The sequence below is a fragment of the Trachurus japonicus genome, chromosome 21 (assembly GCF_045865225.1).
Source record: "Trachurus japonicus isolate A0001 chromosome 21, Traja_1.0".
Classification (NCBI taxonomy): domain Eukaryota; kingdom Metazoa; phylum Chordata; class Actinopteri; order Carangiformes; family Carangidae; genus Trachurus; species Trachurus japonicus.
This window is the reverse complement of record NC_140927.1, coordinates 32,503,466-32,529,989: the sequence shown is the minus strand read 5'-3', so window position 1 is coordinate 32,529,989 and position 26,524 is coordinate 32,503,466. Positions and strand designations below refer to the sequence as shown.

The window sequence follows — 26,524 nt, the reverse complement described above, 5'->3', positions numbered from 1 at the left end:
AGGACGAGGCAACCGTTTGTCCGCCTGACTAAAATCACCACAACACCTGCTACAGCGACAGTTTAGACCAGAAAAACAGCTGTTAAACCAAACAGAGGAGGAACAACCGGACTTAAACACATTAATACTAAATATTAAAACACATTCTGTCTCGTTGCGTTGTTTAAAGATGAGGCAATGTTGCACAACGTCAACTTTGACCTCTTTGTCCGCCACCAATGGCACACGAGAAAATTCTGGAAGCGTCCGCCCGGGAACGAGCATAACACACACGTATTCTGGACTAAACATCACAAAATCTATCTTTTCATACCAAAAAAACGATTATTTTTAAATATACGCTACAATTCAGCGCCATATATTGTTTTATTTAACGTATCCGACGCATAAAAACCGTATTATTGAAAGCGGAATGTGGTTATACAGAGTGCGGGGCCGGCCGGTAAATAGCCCGGATGTGATAGACCATGTGCAGTCCGGTCTGATCCGCAGCACTCGGCCTGTCTGTCTTCTCCTCTCCTCTCCTCTCCTGCAGGAGTTATATCACCCCGTGGTTCACACCTGGTAGCAGCTACGAGCCTTTAACCACAGGTGAGTTCACACACTTTACTAACTCTTTATACGAGACTCTGTTTGGTGATTTACTGGTAGAAAATCTGCCTTTATTCAGCTCGTTTTTATGTGAAAACTCAGAGGAAAACTGCACTGATCTCAGCTCAGTTGCACAGAGATTTTTTCTTTCAATTAATCACAAGGACACACGTGTTTAACAGAGACTTTAGACTCAAATTAGCTCTTTAACTGACTTATTTACCTTTAACAGGGTGTTTAATGTTATAAAAGCAGGAGTGTGGCGCTGCTCAGACTGATGAAGCTTCATAATGACACGCAGCTCTGCAGGAAAAGAAAGAAAAACCCGAGTTAAAATATGATTTATTATAATAATGAGACTTAACCTGCAGTTGTATGAGTATGGGTTGGTTATTGATAGGACTGTGTGCTGATCGATCCTCAGGTTGAGGGATGAGCAGACACATGGTTTGACCTTGTGACTCGCGACCTGAGGAACACACGTGGGTTCAGCAGGAAGTGGGTGAATTTAATCCTGTGTGCAACATGTTCATTCATATAATCAATGTCTGAAGGGAGAATGGTGCCTTCACGGTCCGGATTCACGTCTTTATTCCTGTTGCAGGTTAAAATAATACCAGTCATCACTCAGTAGAAAATAGAAATCCTCCATCCAAGGTCCTTCAGTCCATCTGGGAAGACTCACACCCTTTACTCTGACTTACATCACATTTATCTGCCTGTTATTATCGTTAGTTAATTAATTGATCAGTTAAACACAAGAAGATAAATGTTTAACACAGTTTAACCAGTGAAATGTTTCACTTATAATCATAAGTGACAAGATAAATCACCAAATCTTCTGACTTTCAGTAAATTTGTGTTTTAAAAACTATCCAAAAACTGTGACCAGACTGTTATTTCTCTGTAAAGTGACTCATTCATTCATTCATTCAAACTTTGAAAACTGTTATTTATACAGACCAGGCCACTGAGAGCAAACTGTCTTATTCAAGGACGCCCAAACACAACACAACATGATGTAAAATATAAGACACAATACACATAATCCTCAAATATAATTATTAAAAACTATAATTAACAGATGGACAATAAACAATATAAAGTATTTGTCTGTTAATTATGACTGATCAGTGGATTAAAGGCTGCAGCTGTGGGACAGATGTCAGCTCAGTGTTTCATACATTCACTTTTAGCTTTCATATACTTTTTATTTATTGTTTTGATTTATGTTTTTTAATATAATATGTTTTTATTCCTTATTGTTCTGCAAGTTCTCCAGTTGTAGAACATTTTTAGTGTAGCAGCAAAACTAGACACTGTAGAACTACACACAGTTTGTTAGACAGATTGTAAAATATTGAAGTTATGATGATGTAATTTAATTTTTTGATATGTAATTTCTGTCCCAACTAATCATAAACCACATTCTTGATTATTAATCAGTAGATTATTAATCAGTAGATTATTATTAACAGTGTTTATCAACAGTAAACCTGGTTTTCATGTTGAACTAGTCAGTTTGTCCCGAGGACACTGAGCTGCAGCCTCGACCGTTTATCTCTAATATTCATGTGTGTGTTTTATGACTCATCATTTTACCTTTTAATAGATGTTTAGACATTTTCCTGCTGTTTGTGTCTCTGTTGGGTTGAATCTTTGGGTTTTAGTCGGTCGTTCATTAATCTGAAGGATCAGAATCTGTTGGACTAAAGGAAACTGTGATGCTGTTTGACTCTGGCCAGAAATACAAGTGTTTAAATTAGTCAAGACAAAAAAAACCCTCATGAGCTTCACAGCTGTTGATGTCAGGTTCACTGTGGGGTGTTTTTTTAAGTGTTGGACTCTCATTCATTCATTCATTCATTCATTCATTCATTCATTCATTCATTCATTCACTGAGTGGCTGTCCCCTCAGTGGCCACCGGGGGCAGAGTAACCCTGTGTAATAGGTAACCTGAGCTGCTGCTGCTGAGTGGATGAGTGGATTTGGAGAATAATTACTCAGGTGCACTTTGCACAGGTCGATCTCACTAAAGCTTGTTGCAGCGCTCTTATTTTGACAGGTTTTAAGAAACTGTGGCACTCTATGGTGCTCTTATTTTGACAGATTTTAATAGATTGTCGTGCTCTTATTTTGACAGGTTTTAATAGATTGCAGTGCTCTTATTTTGACAGGTTTTAATAGATTGCAGTGCTCTTATTTTGACAGGTTTTTTAAATAAATTATGGCGCTCTTATTTTGACAGGTTTAGTAGATTGCAGCGCTCTTATTTTGACAGGTTTTTGTAAATTGTGGCGCTCTTATTTTGACAGGTTTTTTAATAAATTGTGGTGCTCTTATTTTGACAGGTTTTAATACATTGCAGCGCTCTTATTTTGACAGGTTTTAATAGATTGCAGCGCTCTTATTTTGACAGGTTTTGTAATACATTGCAGCGCTCTTATTTTGACAGGTTTTAATAGATTGCAGCGCTCTTATTTTGACAGGTTTTAATAGATTGCAGCGCTCTTATTTTGACGGGTTTAACTTCAGAGCTCTTATTTTGACAGGGTTTTTTTTATAAATTGTGGCGCTCTTATTTTGACAGGGTTTTTTTAATAGATTGCAGTGCTCTTATTTTGACAGGTTTTAATAGATTGTGGCGCTGAGTTTAATAGATTGCAGCGCTCTTATTTTGACAGGTTTTTTAATAAATTGCAGCGCTCTTATTTTGACAGGTTTAATAAATTGCAGTGCTCTTATTTTGACAGGTTTAATAGATTGCAGTGCTCTTATTTTGACAGGTTTTTTTTATAAATTATGGCGCTCTTATTTTGACAGGTTTTAATAGATTGCATCACTCTTATTTTGACAGAATTTTTAATAAATTGTGGTGCTCTTATTTTGACAGGTTTTAATAGATTGCAGCGCTCTTATTTTGACAGGTTTTGTAATAACTTGTGGTGCTCTTATTTTGACTGTTTTTTTTTAAATCAATTGCAGCGCTCTTATTTTGACAGGTTTTAATAGATTGCATCACTCTTATTTTGACAGGTTTAGTAGATTGCGGTGCTCTTATTTTGACAGGTTTTAATAGATTGCAGCGCTCTTATTTTGACAGGTTTTGTAATAGATTGCAGCGCTCTTATTTTGACAGCTCCCCTCTTGTCCTTCCTGTAGCGATGTTCCGTCTTCCCTCCGTCATGAAGCAGGTGCGGCCGGTGTGTCGGGCTCTGGCTCCTCACCTGACGCGATCTTACGCCAAAGACGTGAAGTTCGGCGCCGACGCTCGCGCCCTCATGCTGCAGGGGGTCGACCTGCTGGCCGACGCCGTGGCCGTTACCATGGGACCCAAGGTAACAACAACAACAACAACAACAACAACAGCTGCTCAGAGATGGGAACATTTTAGATTTGAGCCGATACGGTACCGGTACTCGGGTACTTTGTGTGTATGTGTGGTTATTAAAGTTATTTTGTCAGCAAAACACAGTCAAAACTTCTGATATTTGAATATTAATTTCTCGACATCACAACTCCTCAGCCTTTAAAGGGATAGTTCAACATTTTGTCAAACTGGCCCATTGCCATAATCCCTATAGTCATAGCAGTAGGTTCGTGACCTTTAATTGTCGGTGCAAGCTATTTTTAGAACGGCGGAGCAGAGCCGTGAGCTGCTCAGAGCTACGCTACAGAGGCTCATTATGGGATTTCTTGGTTTCCCTCATCAAACTCATCAAATACACAATCCAACAACTCCACAACGCACTGGTGGACAAGTTGTGAGCTGCACATTCACCACACTATGAGATAATAACACAACGTTACCACACAGAGTTGTTTTAGAGGGAAATACAGAGACTGTTGATGAAAAACTGTCCCTGAAGGCAACGTGCATCAGAGGTTTTGCATGAATTTCCCTCTACAACAACTCTGTGTGGTAACGTTGTGTTATTATCTCATAGCGTGGTGAATGTGCAGCTCACAACTTGTCCACCAGAGCGTTGTGGAGTTGTTGGATTGTGTATTTGATGAGTTTGATGAGGGAAACCAAGAAATCCCATAATGAGCCTCCGTAGCGTAGCTCTGAGCAGCTCACGGCTCTGCTCCGCCGTTCTAAAAACAGCTTGCACCGACAATTAAAGGTAACGAACCTACTGCTATGACTATAGGGATTATGGCAATGGGCCAATTTGCCAAAATGTTGAACTATCCCTTTAAAGGAGACATATTATGAATAGTCATTCAATGAAAAAAAAATCCACTAGTTTTTGAGACTATAGTCTTGTGTAAATGTAAATGTTTCCTCTTGACCGAGGCAGCAGGAGAAACATAGAGAGACTCCTACAGCCTCAGAAAGTTCTGTGTGAAACTGTCAAATAAAAAACAAATGATTTAAAGCGTCAGACTGGCGGTAACACTCTCACTCTCGCTGCATTCAGGAGATGAAATGTGGAACCGTTCGACTTCACATGAATCTTTCCTCGGTACTTTGGTGGGAGTTCAGTCGGTCCCAATAAAAGCTCAGCGTTCGGTTCCATCCCTTCTAGTTTTTATTTTTTATTTTTTTCACTTTAATTTTTATTGAATTTTTCCTTTTACAAAGGTGCAACAACTCAATCAAAATAATACTAAAACAAGTTAAAAAAAAACACATAAACACATGGGAGTCACTTTCAAAGTAGGGCTGGGCGATATGGCGATATTAGATGGTGAAGGATCAGAGCGTGTAGACGATCTGCCAAAGTGCAGAGATCGTAGGATCGTCTGGGGCTCATTCTATAAACTGCAGTTATATGCTGCAAAGCGCAAACAAAGGACATTTGCAAAGTTTGCTATAAGAGAAAACAACAGTTACTTTATTTGGCCCTTTTCAATCAGCTATTTAGTGTTTTGATACTTAAAATCCTGTTAAAATGACTGTGTTGAATAAAACAAACAGTAATGTCTTCATTGATATTTTACTTTCATGATTATTGAAAGCTACCTTTTATATTGCAAGAGTGCACTTTATCAGAGTGTTGTTGTTTACGTTGTTTGCACATGTTGGCAAAACTGCAACTATTTAGATAAAAATCTATTCAGAAAGGTTCTTTGGCCTAAATTGTCTATTTTTCCTTTTTTTTTTGATTTAAGATCGTGATGAAATCGAAATCGTGACTTCATTTTTAAAAAATCGTGATATGATATTTTTGCCATATCGCCCACCCCTATTTCAAAGCAGTCTGTCCATATTCCATTTTCTTTTCCTCAATCAAGTTTTTTGTTTTGTCGTTGTTCAGTCATAAATATTGTCCATCTCATCCATTTCTCTTTGGACTGAGCTTCCTGTAGCCTTAAAGGGCAACTTCGGTTTTTTTCAACCTGGGCCCTGTTTTCATATGTTTTTCTGTAGATGTGAGTGATGGATAATATTTTTTTTGAGGTGGCTCCAGTATTGAGCCGGGCAGGCAGCCTGCAGCCCAGCTGATGCTCTTGCATGGGGCAAGTGGCTCCCGTCAAAGTTCGCCGTAAACGAGCATTTTTTTTCAAACTGACAGGCTCAGATAGTTACAATGAATGTCCGACAACATACTAGAAAGGAGAAATTAACGTATTCAGGGTTTTTTCTGGCCAAAATTTGGGTTGAGGCGGCCGCAGGGATACGTATCTCTCCCTCCGGTCAAACGCCCCGTCCTGATCCACATCCACTGCAAGGTAAAGGTGCCGCCAGCTGTAATAGTGTAACATCCGCGTTTTTACAGCTGATTTTAGGATGAAACTCTGAACATAAATAATAAATTACCATGGAGATCTATCCGGGTTAAACAGCCACCTTTGTAGCAGCTGCAGCTCTCCGTCTCCGTCTCCTCTCTCTCTCTTCACGCTCTGTGCCGGTGGGGTGTGTTTACACTCAGCACCAGGTTTGAACGGAGCGGAGTCTATGAGCCCCAATGAGCCCCGCCCCCGCAGGTACACAAGCAAGCCGCGCATCAACGGCATCTTTCGGTCTGGCCCGGAGCTGAAATCAAACACACCCCTCCTGCTGCGGTCGAGTTGAACCAGTTGAAAACAGCGCCGCTGAGCTTCCATACCGTAGCCTACATTGAGTTTCAATCAAGATTCCAGCGCAGCGGCAGACAATTTCAGCGAGGCCGTGCCGACCACAGGGTCTGGTATGTTGTCGGACACTCATTGTAACTATCTGAGCCTGTCAATTTGAAAAAAATGCCTGTTTTATACCGCAAACTTTGACGGGAGCCACTTGCCCCATGTAAGAGCGTTAGCTGGGCTGCAGGCTGCCTGCCGGGCTCAATACTGCAGCCACCTCAATAAAAGTGTTATCCATCACTCACATATACAGAAAAACATAGGAAAACAGGGCCCAGGTTGAAAAAAACCGAAGTTGCCCTTTAAGCGGTGTATCATTTTTTCCGTTGTGTAGATTTCCTGTACCAGGTGAGTCCATTGTTCTTGTGTAGGGACGTCCTCCCTTCCCCATTTCTCCGTGATCCCTGCTAGTTTTAACTCTCTCCCCCTCCGTCTCTCCGTCTGGTCCTGCAGGGCCGCACCGTCATCATCGAGCAGAGCTGGGGCAGCCCCAAGGTGACCAAGGACGGCGTGACGGTGGCCAAGAGCATCGACCTGAAGGACAAGTACAAGAACATCGGCGCCAAGCTGGTGCAGGACGTGGCCAACAACACCAACGAGGAGGCGGGCGACGGCACCACCACGGCCACCGTGCTGGCCCGCGCCATCGCCAAGGAGGGCTTCGACACCATCAGCAAGGGGGCCAACCCCGTGGAGATCCGCCGCGGGGTCATGCTCGCCGTGGAGACCGTCATCAACCAGCTGAAGGCGCTGTCCAAGCCCGTCACCACGCCCGAGGAGATCGCACAGGTACGGCACACACACCGGCCGGGGGTTTATACACAAGAGACCACCCCCAAAATGATCCGTTTCTCTGGTTTTACTATTTATAGGCATGTGTTGGAGTAAAATTAAATTATTTATTATTATTCTATCAACTACCGACAACATTTCTCCCAAAACTGAAATAAAAATATTGTCATTTAGAGCTTTTATTGGCTGAAAATGACTAAACTAGTCTAAATAACAAAAATGATCAAGTCTTCTCAGACAGAAAAGTAGGGGTGTGACCATAGGCGGCCTTACCTATGTTTCAACCGTTTCAATTGAAACGGGCCCCAGCCACCAGGGGGGCCCCCAGCTACCAGCCACCAAGTCAAAGACAGTACAATAATTCATCAGGTTTCACCTTATCATACACACACACACACACACACACAGGCCTACATCCACCACACACACAAACAGCTCTGTCCACTGTGCGGTTACACACTCGACCCCTGATCCGCTCTACAACCACTGATGCGCGTGTCATGCCACACCGCGACGGTAGCCTACTAATCGCTCCTGATTAATAATACGGCAGGAAATATTAATAACAACTTGGCTTACCTTTGAAAACGGCCCGCAAACTATCAATAGACCCTCGTTTTCCTTCTCCCAGTATTATTCCTTTTCTCTTAGTGTTTGTTTTTCCTGCTTTCCTCCTGACGTGCGCCCAGTTGCGTAACCTGATGATTGACGTCTGTCAATCACTTTCCTCCTCTTTTCTTTTTTTCCTCGGGTTAAAATGCCTCCAAACAGGCGATCTATGAGTACGTCCTAACTTAACAGAGAAATAAAACACAGCGAGAGCACAACTAAAATGTGATATTATTGGCAGCTTATTTACAGATTGTAATAATGGAGGAGACAGCTGTCTGTCTGCTGCTCCAGCACCGCAGCACCGACAGGATCAGCGCCTGTAGACGTCTGTCTGTCCGCATGTCTCGTCCTTTCCTTGTCCGTGGTCGTGGTGCTGAAAACACGCGGAGCACTTCGCTCTCATTACTTTTGTTGCCAATTTAAATTCAGAATATTGTTAAAGCCTGTAGTTTTTGATTGGGTTAAGATTCCTGTTCATGTCTGAAAATGTACATAATGATTTTGCTTTTTGATGAAAACCAACTTCAGTCCTCGTTTTTTCTGCGAAGTCCTGGTTTCTTGCCCTGATAGTGATTTTAACACTTAGTGGGTCTCATTCATGAAACGTGAGTAAATCTGTGTGTAGATTTGCACATAAAAGCTCACTCTACTAAAACTCTACTCCGGATTCATGAACGGTGCGGGAAACTCAGATTTGATCGTAAACACGTGTGTAAGATGATGAATCCCAACCCATCGTAAACTAACAACACGCCCCCGGTGATCAGCAATCAGCATAGATCTCCATACATGAATAGCCATATAAGGAGATCCTGACCACCATATTAGGAGGTAGGTGCATCCTGCTCACCTGCGGCCATGACGCAAACGAGGAAAGAGGGAGAGAGAGAAAAAAAAGAGAGATCACGGATCAAAGTCATTTTGGTTGAAGTGGAGTCCAGAAAAAATATTGAATTCTCTTCTGTTGGTAGTGTGACTGGGACAGGTCAAAGGCTGGAGGGAAGAAACAGATTTAGTGAATTAAGTATCCTTGGTTGATTAAAGAACCGTTTAAGAAGTAAAGCCAGAATAGTTCGATATGAAACATGGAAAAAAATAAAAAAAATACACACAACTCCAGAGCTACAGCAGCGACGGGAGGAGGAGGCTCTTCACAGCCTCAGCTGTAGAGGAGCATGGTTGGATCAACACATGAAGTTATATAGGCAGGTTATATTGTTACAGAAGCACCAGCCGTCTGTCACAGCTCCATCCAAACCGGTGCAACACAAAAAAGTTTTTTCCGGTTTTATATCAGATTATTATCATCATTAGATGGAGCCTTGACGTGTTTGTGCATGTCCGATCCCTAAAACGTCTCTCTCTCTCCAAATATTTCTAATTGTTTGTCATGTTTAAATTACGTGTTTCAAAGGCGTCGGCGTATTTTGAACATGAGAGAGAGTAATACGGATTAAAATTGTAATTTTCAACAGTGACAAGCAGTATTTATTTGCATTCCTACATTTACACAAGCGCTACACACAGTCCAGAGCAGGTGTAGATTTTGTGAGTAGCTACGAAAAAATCAGCACTACTAAAAGATTGATGAATGCGGAAATCCACGTAAATTTGCGCTGCTCAGGGTTTACACGCAAATCCGTGCTGCTCACGTTTCATGAATGAGACCCAATGTGTTGTGCGTACCTGGGATGCATGGATAGTGCGTTTACTGCGTCCTTTCAGGGTTTAAAGCATCAGCGACACATGGGCACATAGCTGGCAAATCATTTCATGTTTAACAGGGTAGGGCCTCATATGAAATATTGAAACGGGCCCCCAGATGTCTAAGGCCGCCACTGGGTGTGACGATACACTCATCTCACGAGAACGAGACGAGACGAGATTTTAAGAAAACTACAATGACAAAATCTCTGACTGGACCAACAGACTTTTATTTAACCGAGTTGCATTTTGAAATGTTTTATTTTAACTCTTTACGTGCATGATGTAAGCATGAGCTTTGAACTTCTTCCACAAATTGAAACTAAAACTAAAATTTATTAAAGTTAAAATAAATTAAATTAAATTAAATATTCCTTTCTCTTTTTCAAGTGCAAACAATATTATGTGCAGTTTTTCCTCCAGGATTTTTTATAGTGTCAACACCCCCCCCCCCCCCCAAAAAAAAAAAAATCTCGCGAGACAGATTTTTAACACGACGAGATATATCGTCGAGTTTAATCTTGTCACACCTCTAAAAGAAAACATGTTCATGTTCATATTTATTCCTAAACAACACAGCAAGAATATTTTAACTCAGGAAGAGTTTATAAATCAGTTTTAGTGGGATAATGTCGATGTTTAATCCCAGCAGTGGTTTTTATTTATAATCTTCCTATAAAACCACATGTGGTTCAGGTGACGACCTCACCAGTGTCTCATTAAGTAGAATGAGTTGAGTTTGTGTCGGTGTTTAAAAAAGAAAAGAAAAGAACGACTGTCATACATGTAGAGATGCTTTTATAAGAAACATTTGTGAAAGTGCTCTCTAGTTTTTTCCAGAGCTGTATGTTCATGATGTAATGATGGGATGTAGTTGTCGTGACGACCTCTAACGGCTCGCTGTCCGTCCGTCCTCCAGGTCGCCACCATCTCCGCCAACGGAGACGTGGAGATCGGCACCATCATCTCTAACGCCATGAAGAAGGTCGGCCGCAAGGGCGTCATCACCGTCAAGGTCAGTTCACCTCCGACTGGTCAGAGCCTCTGGTCCAACAGAATTCACATTAGTTTAAAGTTAATGAAAGATTTATGGGGAACATTGACTGGCCCAGAGTCAATACGTGTGTATGTGGTAATCAAAGATATTTTGTTTATAAAAAACTAGTAAAAACTTCTGAATATTTATTGTTATGGTTCTGTCAGTACCTTTTACATGACGGTTTGAAAAAAGGAATTGCCTTAATCCGTCGGTAACTGGACGACTGAAGAGCATGTAAACACGTTAGTTCGATTCAGACTGGACTGAAACACCCAGATGATGTATAATCTGTTAATCTGACAAATCTGTTCTGTTACATTTGCAACACACTGAAGTTTTACCAACTCAATATAAAACTTCAAGAAGGGAAATAGAAATACTATAAGTAGTGGAGCAACCGGTCATAGTTAAACCGTTTGGATCGGCACCAAGTGATCTGCGGATCGATTGATTTATAAAAGAAAAAGAAAACGTGTGCAGTGTGGGAACACGTCGTAGGCCGAAGCCAAAGAAACAGGCAATTAAAAAAGAAACTCTGCTGGTACATTAGAAGCTGCAGCTCTACGTTGTTTTATCAACATGTTTGCTACCACACAGCTGCTTCCTGACATCTTCTAAACAAAGCCGAACATCGTGACGCACAACGTTGATTTGTGTCGTTGTGGAAGGAACACGTTAACGTCAGTTTCCACCTTTTCAATGTTCTCATTTTGAAAATGATTTGAATTCAGTTCAAACAGAGAAGTTCGTTCTGACAGCTCTAGTATATTTAGTTTATATTTTCATCCCGGACCAGCTGGTTCGGTCAGGAACTGTAAGTTATTTATATCCAGTTATTTACTAGGAGACAGAGGAGTCGTATTAACCTGCTGAAACTAGAGCACTGGAAAAGAGAGTAACAACAGCATCGGTCCAATGGAAGCGCCTCCTGGTGGAGGAATATGGGTTTTGCCAAAGAACTGACATCTCTGCATTGTTGGTGAATGAGCAGTGTGGTGTTTTCAATAATTTAAGGACATTTCTAGATCACCCACGTTAATAGCATCATTGAGGATCCTTTACAGATAAACATTAACACATAGGATAGTAAAAAAACAGTTGTCTACATTAAAGGGATAGTTCACCCTAGAATGATATTTCGCTCATTATCTACTCACCCTCATGTGGACTAAGGGCTGGAAGAATTTCCAGAGTCCACGGTCCCTTCTCTGAGTTACAGGGGGTCTTGGTGTAGCAGTGCATGTCCATATAACGGTTGCAAAGGGACACCAGAGCTCTTCGTAAAAAAACACACACAAAAAAACATCCAAATACCTCCATGATGCTCGTATGTAATGTCCGTCTTGTGCTGAAGCCCCAAATTGCGTAATTGTCCCGAAAAAAATTAAATAAGTCTATATTTTAAGCTTGTTTGTAGCGGAAGCTTCTCGAAGCTCCTCTTCCTGGTCCGTCCAAATCTCGCGTGATTCGCAGTAACCGCACTGACGCCGGCGCAAATCACGCGAGATTTGGACAGACCAGGAAGAGGAGCTTCGAGAAGCTTCCGCTACAAACAAGCTTAAAATATAGACTTATTTAATTTTTTTCGGGACAATTACGCAATTTGGGGCTTCAGCACAAGACGGACATTACATACGAGCATCATGGAGGTATTTGGATGTTTTTTTGTGTGTGTTTTTTTACGAAGAGCTCTGGTGTCCCTTTACAACTGTTATATGGACATGCACTGCTACGCCGAGACCCCCTGTAACTCAGAGAAGGGATGGAGGACTCTGGAAATTCTTCCAGCCCTTAGTCAACATGAGGGTGAGTAGATAATGAGCGAAATATCATTCTAGGGTGAACTATCCCTTTAATGTTTCAATCTACATTTTGTAATAAACAAATTATAAGTATAGTTTGATATGACTAAGACACCTAAAAACAAAAACACGGCCGTTTTCATCAATTTACAAGCAAGTGGGCAACACACATACTTTACATTGGAGTGAATGGGTTTTCTGGGCGCTTTTGCAATACCCACATCCTGCCACTAGGGGGCGCTAAACCCTTATTACCATAGATATATATAAGAACTAGATGACTCACCCGCAGCTGTTTCCCAATGACAAAGCGTAGCCAGTACGGCGGCCATCTTGGGACGGGCAACTCTCTCCCTCAGAGCATTAAGCCTATGGTGCATGTTCTGCTATAATGACCAGAACTTGCTCAGTTTTTGTCCGATTTCAAAACGTTTTTTTTGTAAAAGTAAACAATATAGTGACATTATGCAAATAGTTAAAGTAATAGCTACATACTGATTTATTTTTCACAGAGTTATGAATGGTTTTTTTAGTGCAGATGACTGGATCACATATCTACTGCACTGTAACTGCAGCCAGAGTCAGAGACAGTTGCCCGTCCTCATATGGCCGACTGTGATCTACGCCTGCGTGTAGTCAGATCCACCCCCTTGATTATTACCACGGGAGTCAATGGAAGTGTCGTTTGTTACTCTCTTTTCCAGTGCTCTAGTCTGAAATAAAACATCTCTCCACCTGGTGTTGAGGAGGACGACGACATGACAACTGTTTCTGTCAATTATTAGATTGTTTTTCCCTGTTGAATGTAAACTGAGAAGAGAACAGAACTCCTAGCAGACGGTGGACTGCTCTGTGACTGTAAACACTCTGATGACGGTTGTTGTTCTGTAAACACTCTGATGACGGTTGTTGTTCTGTAAACACTCTGATGACGGTTGTTGTTCTGTAAACGAGCTGTTGACCTGATGAGTCTCTGTGTCTCAGGACGGAAAGACTCTGCACGACGAGCTGGAGATCATCGAGGGCATGAAGTTCGACCGCGGCTACATCTCCCCGTACTTCATCAACACCGCCAAAGGTAAAGGTGTTGACGCTGCAGGGAGCTCCTCCTCCTCCTCCTCCTCCTCCTCCTCCTCTGCTGCTTTATTATAATGTATTAAAAGGATAGTTCACCCAAAATCCAAATGTCCCTCATTATCTCCTCCCCCTCATGTGGACTAAGGGCTGGGAGAAGTTTCAGAGTCCTCCGTGGCTTCTCTGAGTTACAGGGGGTCTCGGCGTAGCAGTGCATGTCCATATAACGGTTGCAAATGGATACCAACTGTCTTCGTCCAAAAAGACACACCAAAAAACATCCAAATACCTCCATGCTGCTCGTATGTAATGTCCGTCTTGTATTGAAGCCCCGACATCAGCAGTGAACTGAGACACTGGGAGCTTCCGCTACAAAACAAGCTTGAAATATAGACTTATTTAATTTTTTTGGAACTATTTCTCATTTCGGGGCTTCAATACAAGAGGGACATTACATATGAGCAGCATGGAGGTATTTGGATGTTTTTTGGTGTGTCTTTTTGTTACGAAGACAGTTGGTATCCATTTGCAACCGTTATATGGACATGCACTGCTACGCCGAGACCCCCTGTAACTCAGAGAAGCCACGGAGGACTCTGAAACTTCTCCCAGCCCTTAGTCCACATGAGGGTGATGAGTAGATAATGAGTGAAATTTGAATATTGGGTGAACTATCCCTTTAACTGAGCGTGTGGTCCCTCCCCAGGCCAGAAGGTGGAGTTCCAGGACGCCTACCTGCTGCTGAGTGAGAAGAAGATCTCCAGCGTGCAGAGCATCGTTCCCGCCCTGGAGATCGCCAACCAGCACCGCAAACCGCTGGTCATCGTGGCCGAGGACGTGGACGGAGAAGCTCTGAGCACGCTGGTCCTCAACAGGTGGGTCTGGACCGGTCAGAACCGGTCTGAACCGGTCACATGACTGGTGAGGAGACGCGGCGTCTGAACCAGAACTAACAACGTGTGTGTGTGTGTGTGTCTGCAGGCTGAAGGTGGGGCTGCAGGTGGTCGCTGTGAAGGCGCCCGGCTTCGGAGACAACAGGAAGAACCAGCTGAAGGACATGGCCGTCGCCACCGGAGGAACCGTGAGTCGACTCCTCCATTAAGCCACGTTTCTTTAAAAAGTCAGACACTGATTTGATTTTTATTTGTCTCAAACAAGCACATCAAAAGACAAAAGACAAACAATCTATGTAAAAAGAAACCAAAACAATAATGATACTGTGCAAGTTTGAGACGGGGTTTTGAACCGACTCGTTCCTCCCTGCAGGTGTTTGGCGACGACACGGTGGGCGTGGCTCTGGAGGACATCCAGGCTCACGACTTCGGGAAGGTCGGCGAGGTGCAGATCACCAAGGACGACACGCTGCTGCTGCGAGGCGGCGGCAGCGCGGCCGAGGTGGACAAGCGCGCGGCGGAGATCGTGGAGCAGCTGGAGAGCACCACCAGCGACTACGAGAAGGAGAAGCTCAACGAGCGTCTGGCCAAGCTGTCGGACGGCGTCGCTGTGCTCAAGGTGCGAACCGAGCAGGACGGGAAGGAAACGGACGGTTGATGACACATCGGGTGTTTGTTTGTGTTTCCTCTGAGAATAAAGTTAGGATTCAATCGTTTTTCCTCTTTCCAGGGTTCTTAGGGATCCTTAAAAAGTCTTAAAAGGCATTAAATTCATTAATCTAAAAACCTTAACTGGCATTAAAATGTCTTAAATCAATTTTTCAAAAGTCTTAAAGGGATAGTATCATTTTTTTAAAGTGGGGTTGTATGATCTACAAATAGCCCCTAAGTACTTTAATTGCAGTAGAAGACTCTCTGCACTCCTCCCGTTAGCAACGCCAGCCCATAATAGCCCTGCCCAGAGATTTACAACATACATTGTTGTGAATGGACCCAATACCCAGGGGGCAAAATCCCAGTTTTTTGAAAAACGGACACGGAGCGTTGTAAAAGGTTTGACACCAGAAATGATATCTAGGAACTTCAAGGATTAAAACCTGGGTGGACAACCCGGTCAACTAGCTGCTGGAAAGCTACAGGGGCCAAAACCCCTTTCTGGGGTCATTTTGCTGGCGAAATGATGTAAATGCAAATATTTAGGTACTACAATGGCATAAATAGTCATACAACTATAAAACTTGGCAGAGAGTATCTTGACACATAGGGGGAGGCATGAAAAAAAGATTCTGGGGTTTGTTGCAACTCAATTTTAAGATATCACCCTCAACATCCCAAAAAAGACCAAAAAAAGTACTGTTCGCCTGACAAATTCTCATGAAAATTATTATTTTTCAGCACTTTATGGAGAATATCTATGCTTAACATATATATAGAAAATTTCCTTAATTCATAAGCTTCCATTTGAGTCCAAGATAGCCTTTCTACTAGCTACTGGAAAGCTACAGGCTGCCTCCAAACAATGCAACACCTATTGTGAAAAAACTGCATGTTAACTGGCATGATCAGAAACCATTCTATTTCTGGTCTCCCCAAAGTGAACAGATAGATAGAGAAGACCGTTGGCCACAGCAAGTGGGGCTTTTGAGATAGAAAGGCTAGCTTGGTTTCAAATGGAAGCTTATGAATTAAGGAAATTTTCTATATACATGTTAAGCATAGATATTCTCCATAAAGTGCTAAAAAATAATAATTTTCATGAGAATTTGTCAGGCGAACAGTACTTTTTTTGGTCTTTTTTGGGATGTTGAGGGAGATATCTTAAAATTGAGTTGCAACAAACCCCAGAATCTTTTTTTCATGCCTCCCCCTATGTGTCAAGATACTCTCTGCCAAATGTTATAGTTGTATGACTATTTATGCCATTGTAGTACCTAAATATTTGCTTTTACATCATTTTGCCAGCAAAATGACCCCAAAACGGGGTTTTAGCCCCCTGTATCTTTCCAGCAGCTGGTTGACCGGGTTGTCCACCCAGGTTTTAATCCTTGAAGTTCCTAGATATCATTTCTGGTGTCAAACCTTTTACAACGCTCCGTGTCCGTTTTTTTGCTTTGCCCCCTGGGTACAAAGAAACGGCCGATTTTCACGGCCTAAAAGAGGTTTTACCTGGAAAAACAAAACACAGTTCCATTGTTCACTATAATATAATTTTTTCCAGCCCCTCAAAGTGCAGGAAAAACACAGTTTTTATTTGGACCTAACCAACTCACGTATCCCTCCGCCCAGGGTTAGCGCCCGCCGATCAGCAGTTGGTTAGGTCCAAATAAAAACTGTGTTTTTCCTGCACTTTGAAGGGCTGGAAAAAATTATATTATAGTGAACAATGGAACTGTGTATTTTTTTTCAGGTAAAACCTCTTTTAGGCCGTGAAAATAGGCCGTTTCTTTGGGTCTGTTCACAACACTGTATGTTGTAAATCTCTGGGCAGGGCTATTATGGGCTGGCGTTGCTAACGGGAGGAGTGCAGAGAGTCTTCTACTGCAATTAAAGTACTTAGGGGCTATTTGGAGATCATACAACCCCACTTTAAAAAAAATGGTACGTGGTATTTTATGGTTGTAATTAGTCTCAAATCTCTAAATAATTGGTAACATTCTGACATAGAGAAGTTAGTGGCGGCCGTCAACGCTAAAGCTCCCGAGTCAGTGTTTTTTTTTTTTTTTCCTGGACTTTTTCTGCATTTATTTTGAAAGGACAGCTGGAAAGAGACATTTATTTTGAAAGGACAGCTGGAAAGAGACACAATCCAATGTTCATGTAGCAGTCACTTTACCTTGGATCACATAGGAAAGTGGGTAAAATTGTCCCTATAACCTAGGGTTTCTCAACGGGGGCGGTACCGCCCCCTGGGGGGCGTTCTGAACTTTGTGGGGGGCGCTGGGAGCGTGAGGGCTGAGAGGGGGGCGCTCAGGCAAAAATGGGGGGCGCCACAACTTGGCTCCTACAAAGTTCATTTGAGCTCTACTTTTTCAACTTTAATGATTTCCCAACTTTTTAAGTGCAAATAACCGACATAAATAACCTACTTTTCAACTGATTTAACCCGCAAATATAACACTCATAATGCGGGAAATTCCCGCACACGGTTCAAACCAACCATAGTGCGCACTACGGGAGCGCTGCGTCAGACGGTCTGACTTAAATGACACACACACGTCTTTGTATAGTTTACCCATAGGCTACTGAATGAAGTTAGATGGATTCTTTATACCAAGTACAGCCAAACATTAGTGTAGGCTACAGGCTGAAGAAAGAGGAATAGCAGAGCTCCTGTGACTGCTCGTCCCTGCGAGGAGCAGGTGACCCGAGCCGTCTTTTTTTTTTTTTTTTTAGCGGCGCCGTCTTTACAGGTGAAGCACACGCACATGTCCGCCTGACTTTACCCGACGGGGTTTTCCTGCCGATCTAAGGTGATTTTTGGCCGCCACCTTAATAGTTACAGGGTGCATGTTGGGTCTTTAGATATAGCGTCGCCGTCTTGCACAAACACCCCGTTTGAAGAGGGAAGCCCGTAAATTACCAGTGGCGTCATGTCAATAGAAACCGAGGGGGCAGGTGCCCCCTCAGATTTGATGGATGATTTTTTTTTTTTTTTTTTTTAACTTACTTTACCTTACTTATTATTTTACCATCTAGCTATTATCAGTGGTCATATTGAGTTAAATGTATTACAAATAATGCCATAGTCCATCTCAAAAATACATCATTGCCTTTTTCCAAAAATTACAACCCCCCTCCTTTCTGATGGATGTGGTCTCTTCCGCCCTGACGCACACACGGGCACCTTGCCTGCATCAGTCCGTGCTTGGGGTAAAAAATAAAAAAACAGTCTGTGCTAGGGTAGGGGAGCCACCCTCAATGGAAATGTGAGAGCAGTGTAACATTAAACTAGGGATTTCAAATGTTTAATCAAAGAGGAACTATGGAAGTCCGCTGCTTTCCCGCTGTTTTGCTAGCAGTCCCTGGCCATGTGCATTTGTTTACAATGAAGCCACGAAAAATCAATATATGGAGTGGTGAAATAAGTTTTTTGAAATACATCCACCTTATTGTTCCACATTGTTAGCCAAGATAATGTTTCTGAAATTCAGTTTACCAACTTTTCGGTCCCCAGTTAGTGCCCAAAATAAGTGATTTGAGGGCATCCTCAAAAAAATTTTGCATGCACAATTGGACATTCTAGCACCAAATCAACAATCTTTTTTTTTTTTTTTTTAAACTGCAACATAGGGTTCACGTCATGATATTGTTTGTATTTTGAGCATTAAAACTTCCATAGTCCATAGTTTTCTTTGTTTGATATGTCAAGAAACTTTTGGTTAAGTAACCATGGACAGCTCCGTCATCATTACCATCATTATGGGCAGTTTTTGTTCTAGAGACCTGTAAAAAATAAATAATTTAGGTCAAATGCTGGAAATTTGAAGTCCGCTTTTTGAAAATTTTCAAATCCCTTGTGAAAACACGTCATGAGGACAAACTGTTTTGGTGCTTGAAATATGTTTACCAGAGTCTTAGCTTCACGAAAGCAGTGAAATAGGCCTATGAATAAAGTAACAGATAAGTGTAGAAAACAAGTTTAAAGCGAAATTTTGTAACATTGTTTTTTGTTTTGTTTTTCTTGGGGGGGGGGGGCGGTCAGAGGACCATGGTATGGTCAGGGGGGCGTTGGTTCAAAAAAGGTTGAGAACCACTGCTATAACCCTATGTAATTGATATGGGTTTTTTTTTTCTTTTTTCGGCATTTGTGTTTATTATGAAGTCGGTCTTAAATTTCATTTCAAGTGGCTTTAAAAACGTCTTAAGCTGTAGGAACCCTGTCTTTCAGATCGGAGGAACCAGCGACGTGGAGGTGAATGAGAAGAAGGACCGCGTGACGGACGCTCTGAACGCCACGCGGGCGGCGGTGGAGGAGGGCATCGTCCCCGGCGGAGGCTGCGCTCTGCTGCGCTGCATCCCATCACTGGACACCATCAAACCAGCCAACAACGACCAGAAGATCGGTCAGTGAACCTCAGACAATAACTGTCTGACAAAATGTTGAACTATCCCTTTAAGTATTTAAAAACCCTTTACACAGATTACATTACAGCATGTTATTGAATTGTCCCATTGCCATAATCCCTATAGTCGCAGCAGTGGGTTCGTTACCTTTAATTGTCGGTGCAAGCTGTTTTTAGAACGGCAGAGCAGAGCTGTGAGCTGCTCAGAGCTACGCTACGGAGGCTCATTATGGGATTTCTTGGTTTCCCTCATCAAACTCATCAAATACACAATCCAACAACTCCACAACGCTCTGGTGGACAAGTTGTGAGCTGCACATTCACCACACTATGAGATAATAACACAACGTTACCACACAGAGTTGTTTTAGAGGGAAATACAGAGACTGATGATGAAAAACTGTCCCTGAAGGCAACGTGCATCAGCGGTTTTACATGAATTTCCCTCTAAAACAACTCTGTGTGGTAACGTTGTGTTATTATCTCATAGCGTGGTGAATGTGCAGCTCACAACTTGTCCACCAGAGCGCTGTGGAGTTGTTGGATTGTGTATTTGATGAGTTTGATGAGGGAAACCAAAGAAATCCCATAATGAGCCTCCGTAGCGTAGCTCTGAGCAGCTCACGGCTCTGCTCCGCCGTTCTAAAAACAGCTTGCACCGACAATTAAAGGTAACGAACCTACTGCTATGACTATAGGGATTATGGCGATGGGCCAATTTGACAAAATGTTGAACTATCCCTTTAAACTGTGACTGTAAGACGTGAACACCTTCAGATTGCTCCAGCCAGCAGCTGTTTTTTCATCTCTCTCCGTGTCACCTCGTGTCCAGGTGTGGACATCATCCGCCGGGCGCTGCGTATCCCGTCCATGACCATCGCTAAGAACGCCGGCGTGGAGGGATCTCTGGTGGTGGAGAAGATCCTGCAGGAAGAGGCCGAGGTCGGCTACGACGCCATGCTGGGGGAGTACGTCAACATGGTGGAGAAGGGCATCATCGACCCCACCAAGGTACATCAGAGTCGATCAGATATGTAGATGAAGCTTGTGAACGCTGCCACCTGCTGGTCGGAGGGTCTGAGGGGAGCACACTGCAAAAACTCACACATCTTACCAAGAATATTTGTCTTATTTCTTGTCAAAATGTCATTTCTAGTCAAACTAATCTCATTCTACTTAAAATAAGACTCATTGCATTAAAAAGTAGCTTGTTTTTAGACACTTTTTACTTCTTTCAAGCAGATTTTCACTTGAAATAAGTAGAAAAATCTGATAGTGGAGCAAGTTTTTCTTTCTTATTACAAGCACAAAACAACTTGCTTTCACTGGCAGATTTTTCTACTTATTTCAAGTGAAAATTAGTTTGAAACAAGTGAAAATGATCTAAAAACAAGTTAAGTTTCAGGTGATGAGTCTTATTTAAAGTGGAAAGAGATTAGTTTTGACTAGAAATGAGACATTTTGACAAGAAATAAGACAAATATTCTTGGAAAGATTTTGAGTTTTTGCAGTGTAGGTGAAAAAGTCCAAGTCCAAATTAATTTTACATTTGGCGCCGTAAGTTTAAATGAACTTGACTCGGTGAGAGGCTGTGATGTGGAAATGATCATTTGTTGATATTAAATGATGTCAATGAGGAAGAGGAGACGATATCAGATCAATCATCACTTCTATAAAACACAAATGGATCAATACAACTTTGATGGAGGAGAGACTTGTGTTGGATCGTATCAGTAACAGAAACAGAAACAGAATCATTTCCATGTGTTGTGAGTAGGGATGTCACCATTATAGAATAATGTCAGAGAAATAATCACAGTATCAGGATTATTATGCATGAATTAATTTCACAATCAATCAAATACAGCCAAAATGTGATAACATTACTAATTTATATACACAAAATAGAAGTATCTATTAATATAGGACCAATTATTAATCCTCCAGGGGAACTGTTTGATATATTGAAGTCATTAAATGTCATCTATACCAAATGTTTAAGTTTATTTTAATCTTTTTTTTTCTAATACAAATGAGACACTGACATGTAAATTCCTACCAGTTCAGTGCTACGTTAACGTTATTTAATGAACAAAAACAAACTTCAACACGCGGTTGTTGTGTAACTTTTAGAGCTGCTACAATTAATTGATTAATTGAACAATAATCTGTTAATTAATCGTCAACTATTCTGATAATCTAATAATCAGTTTGAGTAGTTTTTTTTAAAAGAAAAAATACCAGATTCTCTCGTTCCAGCTTCTTAAATGTGAATATTTCTGGTTTCTTTGTTCCTTTACAACAATAAACTGAGTCTCTCTTTGGTTTGTGGACAAACAAGACATTTGAGGACGATGTCGTCTGGTGGTTTGAGACATTTTTAAACATTTTATTGACCAAACAACTAATCGATTAATCGTTTAAATAATTGACAGATTAATCGATAATGAAAATAACCGTTAGTTGCAGCCTTAGTAACTTTGTTTTTGTTCGTGTGAGTTGCGCTGATCTACCTCTCTGGTTCTGACATAATCTTTTTTGCAAAATGACAGTATTAATTGTAATATCTCTGACTAGCCGTGAGAAGCTTCTGCTCCGTAATAAAACGTTATAAATCAAACGTATTGACCTCCTGTCCGTCTGCTACAGGTGGTGAGGACGGCGCTGTTGGACGCCGCAGGAGTCGCCTCGCTGCTCTCCACCGCCGAGGCCGTCGTCACGGAGATCCCCAAGGAGGAGAAGGAGATGGGCGGGGGCATGGGCGGCATGGGGGGAATGGGCGGCATGGGCGGCATGGGCGGAGGCATGGGTTTCTAAAGCCGCTCGTCCTGAAGCCGTTTCACTGTACAGACTTAAGAGGCAGAGCGGCGCCGGGGGAGGCTGAGGAACTACAACTACAACTACAACGATGACGACAACGATGACAACTAAACAAACCCTCCAACTCCCTGCAGCCCCCTCCTGCTCCAGCTCTGCCCACACTGACTTGGCCACGAGTCTGTTGGAGCTGCCCACGCTGTGTTTATATCGTCGTTACAACGTCTCTGGAGGAGCAGCGAGTCCACCGACCCCCGGTCCGGCCGGCGTCGGAGGAGACCGGTTACTACATCAGAAGAACCTCCAGCGGCTCTGCTCATCTAAAAACAACCCTACATCTTCAAATAAAACAACTCATAGTTCCTCTCATGTAAAAACAACGCTCACACAGGTGACGCCACTGATCTCTGTAGTAAAGTCATTCAAGAGGTCGTATTGATGCTCTGTGTTACTGAACAGGGCCGGTACCAGAGAAGCCAGAAATGTGTCTGTCCTTTTATTTTTTGTCTTTGTAGCTTTTTGTTAATTCATTTTGTTTGTTTTTTTATATATATATATACATGTCATCTTCATCTGTCATGGTTTTTCCCCCTCTGCTTGAAATGATGTGAGCTAAAATCTGTCATTTGAGTTAATTAAACTAGTTTTCTTTCAGAGCCTGAGCATTTTTTTCTGTGTCTGAAGTGACATTATGTTTGAGGAAAGATCGAGTGCCTACAGAGTCTGAGAGTCACCTGTTGAAAACAACATTAAAGTTTAATGTTTACTGAGACGTCTGGAGCTTCTGAAGCCTTTTACAGTTGTTTTCATGCAGCGTTGAGTTTTCTTTTTCTTTTCTCTCCATCAGCTTTGACGTCACTGATCAATTAAATAATTAATTTCACATTATATGGTTGATTGTATACGAGGCTGGAGGAGGAGTTTGGACCGTTCAAGGTCTTGGCTAACGAAGAGAAAATGTGAAAACCTGTGGCGTCCTGGTGCTGCTGTAACTACGAGTCCAACTACAGACCATCTGTCACTTAACATGAAAATCAAGAGTGTGGTGTCTCTGTTCCACAGAAATACATTATTCCTTTACAGTATAGCTGTGATCATTCAACTTGTTTTGTACAATGTAAACAATTAATGGTGATTATTTCTTTTCTTCTTTTTTTTTTTAATTTAATAAATTCAATTGTTCGGATGTTTCGTTGTTTACTCGGCCTCTTTTTACCTGGACACAAACAGCACGGTCAAAGACGGTTTAGAAACCTAGACGCTCCGTTCTGAGACAGTTTCCTGTCTCTGTGTCCCATGGGATTCTCCCTGACTCCGCCCCCTTTAGGAGACCAGCAAACCGTGACTCCGCCCCCTTTACGACACCAGCAGACTGTGGCCCCGCCTCCTTTAGGAGACCAGCAGACCGTGACTCCGCCCCTTTTAGGAGACTAGCAGGCCGTGACTCCGCCCCCTTTAGGAGACCACCAGCAGACCGTGACTCCGCCCCCTTAAGGAGACCAGCAGACCGTGACTCCGCCCCCTTTAGGAGACCAGAAGACCGTGACTCCCCCCCCTTTAGGAGACCAGCAGAACGTGACTCCGCCCCCTTTAGAGACCAACAGACGTGACTCCGCCCCCTTAAGGAGACCAGCAGACCGTGACTCCGCCCCCTTTAGGAGACCAACAGACCGTGACTCCGCCCCCTTAGGAGACCAACAGACCGCGACTCCGCCCCCTTTAGGAGACCAGCAGACCGCGACTCCGCCCCCTTAGGAGACCAGCAGACCGTGACTCCGCCCCCTTAGGAGACCAACAGACCGTGACTCCGCCCCCTTTAGGAGACCAGCAGACAAGGCCAAGGCAAAGTGCACAGCTGTTAATGTGTGAAAGGAACTTGAGTTGTGATGATGACAGATTATAGTTTTGGAATACTTTCACATTCAGTCAGTCCACAATTGTCCACCACGCTCTCTCTCTCTCTGACAGCAGAGGTGTTTTATTTATTTATTATTATTATTAAAGAGGTGTGTTAGACCATGGGTTAAACTTATCAATCAATCAATCAATCAATCAATCAAAATGTATTTGTAAGTGCTTTACATCAAGGCAGGCAATAAAATAATACATAAAGAACAATACATAAAAATCCAGGAAAGTGCCACAGTGCTGCAAGAAGACAAAAGAAAGTGCTACTAGTGCTGCAGGGTGTTAAAAGCCCTCTCAAAGTGCATACAGTAGAATAAAAACAGGTAAAATAGTACACTTAAGAGCAGGACTTCCCTAGTCAGAGTTAAAAGCTAATCTGAAAAAGTGCGTCTTTAGCTTCGATTTAAAAAGGCTGAGGTCCCCCACTTATGCCGGAATATCCCTTTAAATAAATAATGTGTTACATTAACATTTTTAATTTGGCTCCCAAATGTCTTTTTGTGCCCTTGAATATTTTATTTCGTGGTAAAAGTGTGAGTGGAGCCGTGCATGGAGTCCTGCAGCGTCCTGGAGGAAACTGGAGATGAGTTCAAACACACAGAATCACTGCCAGAGGCTTTTACAGCTGATTGGAAGATACAGTCCCTCCATCTTCTCTTCCTCCTGCTTTTCCATGGATGTTTTCTAGGAAGCTCCCAGTTCTTCTCCTGTGGGTGTTGTCCCTGCTGCAGTGGATCAGTGTCGCCCCCTGCTGACGCTCCTGACCACATCACAACAACACACACACAGGGCTGGCCCGTAGCCAAGGGGGATCGGAGGGTTCGTTCGAACCCCCCCCCCCCCCACACACACACACCCCCACCACCACCACCCCACCGCTGCCGCGAATGCGGTGCTTGTCGTGTATTAGGCTCTCTAATAACTCTCTGATTGGTGTGGGATGCGTGTCCCCGTGTTGACTGGACTGCTGCTGAAGCAAACAGCCCAAAGCCTGTGAGTTCTAGCCAATCATAGCGCAGTAGGGCGCCGCGCGAGTTGACGCTCTGCAACCTGCGGTGCGGTGCAGTGCGTCAGCAGCACTGACATGCTGCTCTGAAGTCCTGCTCCTGGCACCAACCTGAACGGGCCTGGAAGTTAAAAGCCGAACCCGGTCTGACCCGCGGGTGTTGAAACCCGGACCCTGAATTAAGTTGGTCCGAACCCGGCCAAAAAAAAAAAGAGAGAGAAGCCGAGTAGGAGCACGACCTGACCGAATTCATTTCTACATATTTTCGGACTGAACTGACGCGTCCGGTCCTTAAGGCCCATGCACACTTGGTAGCCCAAAAGAACAGCCAGGCAGCCCAGTCCAGAGAGCAGAGGAGAGGGAGACAGCAACAGGTGTGTGCGTGCGTGTGTGTGTGCGTGCGTTACTGTGTGTGCATGTGCATGTGTGCGTGTGTTATACCTGCAACCTCCAAATGGGAATGGGAGCCTCCTTTCATTTATTAAAGCAGATATCAGTGGCACGGCCGTTTCGGCTAATGCTGTGTTCAAGGCAGGCTTTTGAAACCGTAAGTTACAGCTTCAAGTCACAACTACGACTTGGTAGCGTTCCAGGTAACCCGTAGCTCGTGTTTTTACCGTCCTGTTGTCTGTGAAAGTTCCCTATAACGGCCACTCGTAACTTCCGACCCGTGAACTCGTACCAGATCGAACTGGTATGACTTCACAGGAAGGAAAAACACAAAGTACGAGTTTCCTTGAACGCACCATGAGTTAGCAGCCCCCGCCCTTGTCAGGCATCAATTGGTCCTCGTGCTACGTCACCACATTCACGCGCATCCCTTGGCTGCACACACAGCCCTTCATGCCGTTCTCTCCCCTCATTGGATAACACTTGTATCCCACAAGGAAAATTTTCTCCTCGGGTTACAGCAGAGCAGAGTGACGGAGAGACTCGTGTTTAGGCTGAAATACTTCATGTAAGTGATTGCTGACGGAAAATAGGACTATTTAGGACTTATATTAACAAAAACATTCCACTGATATCTGCTTTAATATCTGACAGTAGCTACAGCCATCATACAGATGAGAACAGGGCAGAAGTACGGTGGCCCTGAAGTGCATAACACAACGGCAAATCAGACAACAACGGCAAAAGAGAAAACACAACA

General features: G+C 42.9%; 1 protein-coding gene across 1 annotated transcript; it reads left to right on the top strand.

Moving 5' to 3' along the window:
* The first annotated feature begins 471 nt into the window (after nucleotides 1-471).
* On the top strand, nucleotides 472-23,644 carry hspd1 (heat shock 60 protein 1). Its single transcript, XM_085764275.1, has 11 exons — nucleotides 472-591; nucleotides 3,755-3,930; nucleotides 7,118-7,453; nucleotides 10,692-10,787; nucleotides 13,598-13,691; nucleotides 14,394-14,562; nucleotides 14,669-14,768; nucleotides 14,954-15,199; nucleotides 19,469-19,643; nucleotides 20,476-20,654; nucleotides 22,293-23,644. Exons 2-11 carry the CDS (start codon nucleotides 3,757-3,759, stop codon nucleotides 22,458-22,460), a joined length of 1,737 nt encoding a protein of 578 aa, XP_085620401.1. The 5' UTR covers nucleotides 472-591; nucleotides 3,755-3,756; the 3' UTR covers nucleotides 22,461-23,644.
* Nucleotides 23,645-26,524: the final 2,880 nt, after the last annotated feature.

What these genes read in the sequence shown, in the direction of transcription:
- hspd1 (XM_085764275.1), top strand. Translation starts at nt 3,757, where the DNA reads ATGTTCCGTCTTCCCTCCGTCATGAAGCAGGTGCGGCCGGTGTGTCGG. An exon ending in CCGTTACCATGGGACCCAAG is followed by an intron (nt 3,931 to 7,117) that starts GTAACAACAACA and finishes CTGGTCCTGCAG; the next exon opens with GGCCGCACCGTCATCATCGA. An exon ending in ACGGCGTCGCTGTGCTCAAG is followed by an intron (nt 15,200 to 19,468) that starts GTGCGAACCGAG and finishes CCTGTCTTTCAG; the next exon opens with ATCGGAGGAACCAGCGACGT.